Source organism: Sinocyclocheilus rhinocerous, unplaced genomic scaffold, assembly GCF_001515625.1.
Source record: "Sinocyclocheilus rhinocerous isolate Xijiao unplaced genomic scaffold, SAMN03320098_v1.1 scaffold1063, whole genome shotgun sequence".
Taxonomy (NCBI): domain Eukaryota; kingdom Metazoa; phylum Chordata; class Actinopteri; order Cypriniformes; family Cyprinidae; genus Sinocyclocheilus; species Sinocyclocheilus rhinocerous.
Window position 1 is genome coordinate 652,068 of NW_015625586.1, and position 11,304 is coordinate 663,371.

General features: G+C 38.9%; 2 protein-coding genes across 8 annotated transcripts in view; both read right to left on the bottom strand.

Annotated features, from left to right (window-relative positions):
- Nucleotides 1-1,519: 1,519 nt before the first annotated feature.
- LOC107755127 (probable phosphatase phospho1) lies at nucleotides 1,520-4,714 on the bottom strand. 3 transcript variants are annotated; one of them, XM_016571838.1, is made up of 3 exons: nucleotides 4,632-4,714; nucleotides 4,127-4,154; nucleotides 1,520-3,328 (listed from the first exon to the last, which is right to left on the bottom strand). In XM_016571838.1, the coding sequence occupies exon 3, from the start codon at nucleotides 3,264-3,266 to the stop codon at nucleotides 2,418-2,420; it is 849 nt and encodes a 282-aa protein (XP_016427324.1). In that variant the 5' UTR covers nucleotides 3,267-3,328; nucleotides 4,127-4,154; nucleotides 4,632-4,714; the 3' UTR covers nucleotides 1,520-2,417. The 3 variants fall into 3 exon arrangements, with proteins under 3 accessions (XP_016427324.1, XP_016427317.1, XP_016427332.1); XM_016571831.1 differs by having other exon boundaries at nucleotides 4,117-4,154; XM_016571846.1 differs by lacking the exon at nucleotides 4,127-4,154.
- A 1,478-nt stretch (nucleotides 4,715-6,192) lies between these two features.
- The window catches only part of znf652 (zinc finger protein 652), a 22,537-nt gene continuing 17,425 nt past the window's right edge, over nucleotides 6,193-11,304 (bottom strand). For all 5 annotated transcript variants that reach the window (XM_016570951.1, XM_016570934.1, XM_016570943.1 and 2 more), the window contains exons 6-7: nucleotides 10,230-10,374; nucleotides 6,193-8,878 (exon numbers count right to left, since the gene is read on the bottom strand). In XM_016570951.1, coding sequence (XP_016426437.1) covers nucleotides 8,292-8,878; nucleotides 10,230-10,374 — 732 coding nt within the window. In that variant the 3' untranslated portion in view covers nucleotides 6,193-8,291. The remainder of the gene's footprint in view (nucleotides 8,879-10,229; nucleotides 10,375-11,304) is intronic.

The window sequence follows — 11,304 nt, forward strand, 5'->3', positions numbered from 1 at the left end:
TGTTTTGACACGCGCGGTCTCTTTAAAAAGAGCTAGATGCGGCCGCCAGGTGGAGATACATGTTTGCTGTTCAATTTTTCTTTATTAGCGATAATTTATAAGGCATGTTGGGAACTTATTATATAATCGAGTACAATATATTACAAAGGTATTTTAGAAAAAAAAATAGAAGGTTGTTTTCTATATTCTTGTGTACTGCCTAACCAAAATCAAAATATGGTGATGTATTTAGTTAGATCATTTCTTTTTAGCTGTACTTCAGGCCTAATGTAAGAGTGATAAAAAATGCTAATTTAAAAGGAAATAATCAATTAGTTTAATCTCTCTCTCTCTCTCTCTCTCTCTATGATGCTGTGATGATGTTACAGTTAAAGTTTTGCATCAGAACTCAGTCAGAGGACAAAAGATCTCAAGGATCTCAAGTTTTGTCTCTCTCTTCAGTGGCGAGTGTTACATTATAGCAGTTAACGCTTTTATTTCAGTCCTGAATCCAACTGTGCAAGATGAATGTCCTTTTTGTACTGACAGAGAGACCGTTTTTCACCGTTTCATGCGTTGTGAGAGATTGAGATCTGTTTACAATGATTGTGTTTATTGTTGGATTTAAGTATTGTAAAAACAAAAAGAGGAAAGGACGCTTGTTAAACTTCATTTTAGGACAAGCAAAAATGGCGATATATATTAGTAGAAGGTACAAAATCCTCTATGATACAAACTGTCAAGTTGAACTGGTTTTTAAAGGGCCTATAAAAGCAAGGGTAAGGAATGGTTTTGTTTTGTTTTTATCTATGAAGGAGTTGGATAAGTTTGAAGACATTTGAAGTGCAGAAAATTTGTTGTGGCGCGTTGTTTTGACACGCGCGGTCTCTTTAAAAGCTAGATGCGGCCGCCAGGTGGAGATACATGTTTGCTGTTCAGTTTTTCTTTATTAGCGATAATTTATAAGGCATGTTGGGAACTTATTATATAATCGAGTACAATATATTACAAAGGTATTTTAGAAAAAAAAATAGAAGGTTGTTTTCTATATTCTTGTGTACTGCCTAACCAAAATCAAAATATGGTGATGTATTTAGTTAGATCATTTCTTTTTAGCTGTACTTCAGGCCTAATGTAAGAGTGATAAAAAATGCTAATTTAAAAGGAAATAATCAATTAGTTTAATCTCTCTCTCTCTCTCTCTCTCTCTATGATGCTGTGATGATGTTACAGTTAAAGTTTTGCATCAGAACTCAGTCAGAGGACAAAAGATCTCAAGGATCTCAAGTTTTGTCTCTCTCTTCAGTGGCGAGTGTTACATTATAGCAGTTAACGCTTTTATTTCAGTCCTGAATCCAACTGTGCAAGATGAATGTCCTTTTTGTACTGACAGAGAGACCGTTTTTCACCGTTTCATGCGTTGTGAGAGATTGAGATCTGTTTACAATGATTGTGTTTATTGTTGGATTTAAGTATTGTAAAAACAAAAAGAGGAAAGGACGCTTGTTAAACTTCATTTTAGGACAAGCAAAAATGGCGATATATATTAGTAGAAGGTACAAAATCCTCTATGATACAAACTGTCAAGTTGAACTGGTTTTTAAAGGGCCTATAAAAGCAAGGGTAAGGAATGGTTTTGTTTTGTTTTTATCTATGAAGGAGTTGGATAAGTTTGAAGACATTTGAAGTGCAGAAAATTTGTTGTGAGTAAATGGCTTTATATCCATGCTGGTGAGGTTCAGAGATCTCAGATCCATAATCTCAATTCCAAAGTTCACAGACTTTGCATAAGAGAAAGGAACAAACACAAAACCAAACACAAATTCTTCTAATCACAGGTTAAAAACTACAGCACATCCTGCCAACAGAGGATGGGTTAAAGTTTACGAATAAAAACTATAGCATACAATACACACAGTATTTCAACGGCAAATACTAACCATTGGAAGTTATTTCTCATTAGTAAGATGATCATTTTAGTGAATCACTTTAGCATTTTTCACATAAATAATCACCTATAGCACCTCTCAGATTTGCATCTTTAAAACTACAAAAAGAACAATATTTGAATTTATGTGTGAATGACAGTACAATACAGAAATTGGTCTTAAGCATGATAATAAAAATAATAATAATAATAATAATAATGCATTTAGGGATAGACACCACTGGCCAGTCTGCAATCAGATTTAAAAAAAAGTCTAGGCTCAATCATACACACACATTATAAATTCATTCTCGTTTGGATGTGTCTGTGTATTTAAATGTAAGTTTATAGCGGTGTTATTTCATCTTATTAAAAGACCCTTAACATCTTGGCAGTTTCTAGACAGAACTAAGTTGATGCATATTTGGCAAAACCAAAAGAGTTTGGAATGTACTCGATATTTTGAAAACCCTACACACTATTAGGGCCTCATTTAGGTGTATGTATATATTTAGGGCCTCTCTAATATCTTCCTCAGGGTGTTGATGACATCCTCTCCACTGTTCCAGGGCACCACACTGGCCTTGAACTCTCCAGGTTTGGCTTCCTCCATCTCTTGGATCAGTTTGTGCATTGGAAAGTCCCAGCGTGGGAATGCTATATCGCCCGGTGACAGTGTGAGTGACGGGCAAAAGTCATTGGCCCCATCGCCCACGTACAAAACCTTCTGGTACGGCCGTCCGCCCCTCTCTCGCACACGCTGGGCCACGTACTGCCTCACCACCACCGCTTTGCACATGTTCGCAGGGCATCGCAGGCACTCATGGGAGTGGAAGGGGCGAAGCTGCAGCTGCCCATTATCATCAAAGTGAGCTGGGTTGGTGAAAATGCGCAGAAAAAGTGGGTGGAAGCCCAGGTGCTGCAGCCACGTCTCGATGAAGACCATATTGGCGTCTGACACACAAACGACTTCAAAGTCCCTTGAAGGCTGGGAGAGCAGGAAATGCATCAAAGTGGGGATGCCTGGGCAGGGAGGGAGTTTCTCCACTGTGCCTCGAATAGCCGCCGGGGTGACGCCTTGTTCGGCGAGGTAAGCCAGCACACGCTGCATATACTCATTGTAGCAGCCGGGACGGTAGGTGTCCTTCAACCAGCCAGGCAGGACTCCACCAGGCGCCACAGTAACCATAGAGTCGTCGCTGCACTCGTCCACCAGGGTCTCGTCAAAGTCAAAGAATATAAGGAAATGCCTGTCGTTAGGGGGCGGAGCCTGAGCTCTGCTTCTCTGTTGGGGCTCCTCCACTCCAACGGGAGGATGGGGTGGAGAAACGCAGCAGTTAAAGACAGAGTCCCGCATCATGGATGGGAGGGAAGAACAGCACAGATGTCTTTTACGTCTCTTTTACTCTTTTTGCTCCTCCACTGCAAATGAAAAGAGCAATCCAGTTATGCCAGAACTTCAAGCAGACAAAAGAAAAAAAAGAAGAGGAGAAAACTGAAAAAGATAAACAAGCAGAATGTGGTTGCAGAAGGAAAAACAAGCCATTGAAACACAGCTGTGAAGTAAATAAAACCTTAGCCCTAATATTGAACAAAATTTTATATTTACAAAGTCTTCATCAATTCATTGCAGTCTCGTGCATGCTCCTTCAATTTAAAAAAAAAAAAAAAAAAAAAAGTCCCCCCCCCAGATACAGATACAAGGCCACATATTTATTTTAAATATTGACAAATCTGGCATTCACTTGACTGAATTCATGAATTGAGACTATATTTAAACTGAGTTTCTATGTATGAAACTTTCTTTCGAGTTGTCTCAAAAGTTAGAAAATCTTGTTCACAGCTCACATTGTTAAAATATAAACACGTATTTAATATGTAGTAATATTTTCTTTAAAAGACAAGTCGTCTTGTTTCTTAAATTTAATATATTTTAATTTATATAAAACGTTGATTTATTGTCTGAGGACTGAGTTTTTATTAAGTGGTAATCTCATAAATAAAAAGAAAACGATGAAATTATACATTTGTGTTAAGAGCATTACTGATCATCTCTGATTCATTTATTTGGAAATGTTGCCATTTTAAAAACTGATATCAGGTTGTGGGACGTATTGTGTCTCATGTCAACCAATATCAGTAGGTCGATTCACAGAAGGCGTTTTTAACTTTTAGACTTGTTTATCTATATTTATGATGATGCAACTCGCCTCTTTTCACCTTAAGCTCGCCTCTGCGTAGTGTCAACCTATAACAGAAGAATACAGAGAAATATGACTTTACATTTACCAAACTATAGCCTACTCACAAATGTTTCCATTAAGCGAGAACAGTCTCGTTAGCAGTGAGCGTTCACAAAATGTGCTGTTAAACGATATAGCCGACTGTAACAGAAGTTAGATGACAGCGTGATTATTTTTTGTCTCGCTCTAATGGCTTGTAATCAAAAGCAGTTAGGCAGCATATTACTATGACCTTGGTTTCACTTTACATGCATTAGAGAACAGATGATGCAACAGAAGCACCTGGGTTTTCGTGCATTTCGATACTCGGCTCAAGGTATAGTTTTAAAGTTAAGCAAAATAATTAAATTGCAAATTAATTTCAGATTTAACAAAAAGTATGTAATGTATAAGGTAATGACACCAGAAAACCCACAGCATATAAACAGCCAACAAGGACATGGCTTGGAATAGCCTAATTGTCAGGTAAAACAGCAGAATACCTTGAGCAGGACGTCCAGTTTAGAGGTTCATCACTACTGATCGCTGCCTCCTGCTTCTGCCTGGCTTCTCAAAAGTGCTGGAGATTTACGGTCCGACCCGGTCTTATGGAGCCACAGTGACGCGCTTCGGATGGGCCCCGCCTCTCATCCATCACTGCATCCACTGACAACCTCAGCGACGCGCTACTGTACAGATCATCTACAGCTAGAGCTTTTACAGATAAAATACGATACTAATTTAATAAAGGTAAACAAATTGGTCAAAAACTGGACTGAAATGTCGCAATGTAGCCTATTTATTTGTACATTTTTATTGTACATTCAGTAGGCTACTTCCATAAGAGCGTGAGAATGAGATGATGAGGGGAGATGAGGGGTTTTTACAAATGTTTTTGCTTAATTTTTGCACATTTATGTACGTATGCACTTTGTCGCATTAGTATATTTACACGTCACTCGCATTAATAAAAATATAGCCTACAAAAGCACATTTAAAATTTACGGCAACAATGTGCCGCTATAGCGCAGTAGGCTATTGGATGGTTCATCATACACATAAATAAATAAATGCACATTCTGTTATTATTTATGACTAAACTATAACTGAGAATGTTAAATGGTTTTTATAGGGGGTTTAATTTAATCCAAGGCGAGTGCAGTTTGTATCCAGAATCACTACCGTGTTTAGTCTTGTAAGAACATCCCGTACTTTATAGTTCCTTCTGTAGAGAAATGCTAATGACAGCCTGTTAAAAAAGGCTATTTTGGGAGGAGTGGAAAAGGGAATGGTTTGTCATTATCACCATCCCTAAACAGGAAAGTCTTGACAGCCTACTTGATGGGATTTTTGTTAGTCAATAGAATACTTTACATTCAAATGAACTATTCTGCAGGACTATTGGGCAGTGGATACAAAATGAGACTACTGATTTATTCCGAGAGCATAAGGGCATCTGTCAATCAGTTGTAACTCTATACAGATAAGGATATCAAATCTGTGACAATGTGAAGAAAAACACTGAATGCAAATGTCCTTTGTTTCATTTTCATCACCAGAGTTGAATGAGTTCAGGACACTCACTGATGTATTATTTCTGCATTCAACACACACACACACACACACACACACGTCTGGTTTGCTATCCTTGTGGGGACTCTCCATAGGCGTAATGGTTTTTCTACTGTACCGACCGCATATTCTATTGCCCTACACCAACCCTACCCCTAAACCTACCCCTCACAGGAAACTTTGTGCGTGCTTAGATTTTCAAAAAACTTCATTCTGTGTGATTTATTAGCTTGTTTACCCGTGGGGACCTCAATTTAGGTCCCCACCGTGACACGAGTCCCCATGAGTCTGTGTGTATTCAGGTTCAAGTCCCCACCAGAATAGAAAAATAAGTACACACACACACACACACACACACGAGTGTATTTTTTATTTATTTAAAGCTAACCTTTATATATTAAAAATGTTAAATTTTTTCACATTTAAAAGTGCTTGCCTAATTTTTTTTTTCCTTTTCAAATCAATGCAAGACTAAAACAAAAGGCACTTGCATATAACTTTATCTAATCTTTACAAAACAAGGTCAAAGGTATAAAGAGATTGAGGTCATACTCAGAAAACAGGCCCTTTCTAGTCATTAAAAATGCCCCACTTCCCATACTGCTTTTAGTCTCCCCCAAACACAATTACAATGCACACATACACAAATTCAGACAAGCGAGTTGTGCTTGTGGCTAATTCAATTTTACTTCTTTAAAGTTAGCAGAAAGTGTTAAATGAACAATATAAAAAAGGCCCAACATTAATGCAAGTCCATCATGGTGTCTCAAAAACAGGAAAACAATACAAAACCGATCTCAACAAAGGTCAGATGTTTCTGTACCAGACACAACGCTTCAAATTATACACTGCTGAAGTCGAGAAGGTAGAGAAGTTGAAACAGACTAGCTGAGAAGAGATTGGAGTAAAAACACCTCACAAGAATAAACATTATTATGGTCTGCTTATTTTTCTTATCTAGCAAGGTTTTATTAGAAAGTGCATTCCATCAACTGATGGAGAACGGGGAGAATCAGACAAGTAGCCCAAAACACACTGAGTAAAAAGTAAAAAAAAAAGCATATGATTGACAGCCACCTGAACCAATAAGAGTACTTCTCAGGTGAGGAGGGCGGGGCATGAAAGCAAAACACAACTTCATACGAGACAAACTACAGTTCTCTGACGTATACCAAATCCCCTTGTGATTCTCCCCATTTTCCAACAGCCAGCCATCTTTCACATGTCAGACACATGATAAACAATTCTCTGTCAGTTGCGCAAACCTCTTACTTGGCAGTAAAGTGCAGAGGACAGATGCCTTTGTTTAATGAGAGTGAACAAAAAAAATTCACAATCAATCAATCAGCCGAGTCTGATTGAGTCAAGACTTTCAATCACTTTATCTGTGCTGCTCCTAATGTCACTATTTAACACTCACTCACACACTAATCATCTGCATGATGAAGAATCATGTACCAGGAAAAGACAGAGAGCAACTAAAAAGCAGCTTTTGATACCAGCACCACAGTCATAAGATCAGTCAAAGACACATACACACACACACACACACACTCAGCTCCTACATTCGGTTGAATACGATTAGAAACAAACCCTTTCTGCATCTTCCAACCCTTCACACAGACTCTCACAAGCACGCATCTCAATTCAACATAGAACTCTGATTTCCTTTTTAAAAAGTCTCACAGAGCATCTACTTTATACAAATAAAAATATTGGTAAGCGAGTTAGGTTGTATAGAACATACAGTAAAACTAATAAATGATCTTGTTTTGCCTTTAATTGCAGTCTTCCTATGACACATCACAGCATTGGTCTTCCTTAACAGTCTCAATCTCCGACTGAACACGCCGGAGAGCTACAGGCATTACCCAGTAAGCATATTTTTATTTTATTTAATTAAAAAAAAAAGGAAATAAAAAGAAAGCAAGAAAACTCCAATATCTGAATAAAATCACTGACAATCACAATCAGGCAACAGAAACGTTTCAGTCATTTAGACTACGCTGAGTTTACCGCTTAAGTGCTGTATACTATGTTTTGTGTAATGACTTGTATATGATTCGTTATGTAGAATAGGAATATTTTCCGTTGTCGGGAAGACCTGCATTTCTAAAGAGGTTACACTGCATTTTTTTAAATCTTTTGAAACCTTTAACCTGTGAACGATTAAACCCGTAGAACCTTTGCAACAGCAGCTGAGTTGATAAAGAGTTAGAGAGAGAACCACATTTGTGCCACTGAAATCCCAATGGCCCATCGTTTTGATCGTTGTGACGGAGTTTGAAGCGAGGTGAAGTGAATCCGAGTAATGCTTTAGGAAGTTTGCGCTTGTGTTCTTGAGATCAGTTCACAGAGATCAGTCCTGTTTGGTCACGAGTGCTAGTGGCAAGTTGGTTTGTAGTATATCAGTTCTGTATCTCAGACACAAACACACACACACACACACACGCAAACATTTCATTGCATTTCACTGAGTTCCAGCTTTCTGATTCCTGTGAGAATTAGATGCATGTTGTCCATCCGTCTGCTCTGTTCTCCAGCGAGCACCTGATTTCACATTAGTGAGTTTGTGTACGAGACACCCTGTTTCAGTGGTGTTGCGGAGCGGCGCCCTGTCGCAGGTACGCATCCTCGTGTGCGCAGTGGTTTATTGGCTCGCTCTTAAACAGGGCGGGGGGAGGGGGCAGGACAGAAGGCTGCACTGAGATCTGCTGAGGGGCGTGGCTCGTCATGGGGGCATGTCCTGTGTGATGGACAGGAGTGTGAGTGTGTGTGGGGTGATGTTGCGCGGGCACCGTCTGCATGTGCAAATGAGAGAAGCCGTGGGCAGTGACCACCCGTTGCGGTAGGGGCCCCACCGTGGCAGGACTGATCATTACGGGGCCCACAGGCGTCGACTGAGTGGGCTGGGTTGGGCTAGGCGCGTGGCTTGAAGAAGCCGTGTGGCCGGTAAGGTGAATGGGAAGTGCCATGCTGGCAGGCTGAAGGGTCACCGGGCTGGTGACCCGGAAGCACTTCTCTCGGTGCGCCTTGAGCATGTTGGAAAAGCGGAAACGCTGGCCGCAGATTTCGCAAGGGTATGGCTTTTCCCCCGTGTGTGTGCGACGGTGCCGCTTCATGTTGGGCCGACTGGTAAAACTTTTCCCACAAATCTCACAGATGAACGGCTTCTCACCTGAAGAGAAAGAGAGAGATGGGAGAGAGAAATTAGATCTTGTTTCCTTCACTGGAAATAAAGCTACACGGGCAGCAGGACTTAAACATGTGGTGTCTGATGTTATTACAGAGAACGTCTGGGAGTGTTTAACCACAAGAGTTTAAATGCGTCCGCTACAAGGTTAGACTTGAAGAACCAGCTGGAGGATATGGGAAAACATCAGAAAGACTCTGAAATGGAACATAGAGAACAACTAATACACTACAATAACAAATCTTCAATAAACCCAATTGAATCAAGGAAAACAAGGGCAACAATTCTTCAAGTCTATAAAGTCTTTAGAATAGTTCAAAGGAATAGTTCACCCAAATTTGTTTTTCATTATTTACTCACCCTCATGTCATTCCAAACCTGCATAAGTTTCTTTCTTATGTTGAACACAAAAGAAGATATTTTGAAGAATTTTGAAGAACTAAACAGTTGTTGGTCCCCATTGACTTCAGAAGGAAAATAAATACTATGGAAGTCAATGGGAACCATCAACTGTTTGATTACCAGCAATCTTCAAAATATATTTTATGTTGAACATAAGAAAGAAACACAAACAGGACAATGATGGGCAATTGTGATGAGAAAAAAAATATTTTTAGGGTGAACTATCCCTTCAAGTCTTTTCAACAACACTAAATAAACAAATTAACCTTTTTGAACAGAACTGTTCTACTCTTGTAGTATAAACTTTTTTTTAGCATTAAACATACATCTTAAAATATTTTACAACTGCTTTTAATTGATATGTTTTTGGCATACAAAAACCATACTTACTATAACCATATTTTAATTTAGTAACAACTAAATGGGTTTATGATGTTATATTAAACAAATAATGCTCCAATACATTTCCAACATGTTTGTGTTGGTCTGGTGAAAGTTTAAAAAGTTTAAAATGTTAGTATTTTTCTCACACACACTTATTTGACTTCAGAAGACACTGATTCATCAACTGGGGTCATATGGATTACCACTGTTAGTTTTGTGTAATTTAACTTAAAAACTTTAAGGGACCCATACACTTGCATTATATGGACTCGTAGAGATGGCTTATATTTCTAAATATCTCAGTTTGTGTTGCACAGAATAAAGTAAGATTGTTGTGAAATGTTCTGCTTGAAAAGTGTGCTTGTTGCAAATTTCATTTGAATTGTTATTTTATTATCCAAAGCAACAGCATTTAGATATTTAAGTGTGTCCAAATGTTTTTTGGGGCCACTGTAAATTAGAAAAATTATTATTATAGTAAAAATCCCAAATGTGTGTGAAAGATAACAAAACAGACAAATCTATTCATTCACCACTGGGGTTAACTCACCTGTGTGTGTCTTCATGTGCTCGTCGAAATACTGTTTCATGTTGAAATCTTTGCCACACCACTGGCACATAAACTGCTTGTGTCCTATATGGATGCTCATATGAGACCGCAGCTGGTATTTGTACTGGAACCTCTCGTCGCAGTTCTGCGCGTGCACGCACACACACACACACACACACACACACACAAACAGAAATAGACAGCGTGTGGGTGGATGCTGTTTCAGCCTCACTTCAAATCAGGGCCAGACTGAAGCAATCCCAACTTTGTAATGCGAACAATAATAACCTGTCATTACGGTTCATAAGCCTGTCATTGACATACTATTTATAGGAATCAGGCCAATCCCACTCATTCAGACTCTCTCACACTGCACCCTTAAGTGAAGCCAATGAGCCCCACCCTGACCACCCTCACAGAGCGTTAACCCCTGATGCATTTCTAAGGAAAAGACGCCTCAACGAACAGCTGAGGGAAAAACCAAAAGAGAATATTAGAGATGCAAAATGAATCTACACCGTGCGAACTGACTCTGACACTGGTCTTAACAGTGATGACGAGACAAGTTTCCACTGACAAGCAGTTCATCCATCCACACTAGAGCTGCTTTTTTCACTTAAATATTTGCAAAAATGTAATTACATTTGAATTCTAATAACAATTTCAGTCAGAAGGAAAAGATCAGTGAACACAAGATTTCTAAACCAACAGTCCACAAGAGGGTGCCATAAATAGAAATTAAAGGGGTCATATCCTCCTGACTACCAGCTATGGAGTTTTGTCCTCTGTAGAGGACATTATGTTTTAGTGATTTCTCTGAGACGCTACATGTCACAGTTTTATCTGGATGTCCTGTACAGAGCACATTCAGGGCTTTTCAGAGATACCAAATGATTGGATGTTTCACCATGACCACTCCCTCTCCTTGGTCTTTAAAAACGGCTGACATTCATTTAGTGATCAAATGTAACACCCTAATGGAAATATGATAATATTTTGTAATTATCATTTAAATCTGACTAATTGACAAATTGTTTGTCATAAATCAACATCTCAGGAAAATGATATGGGGTTT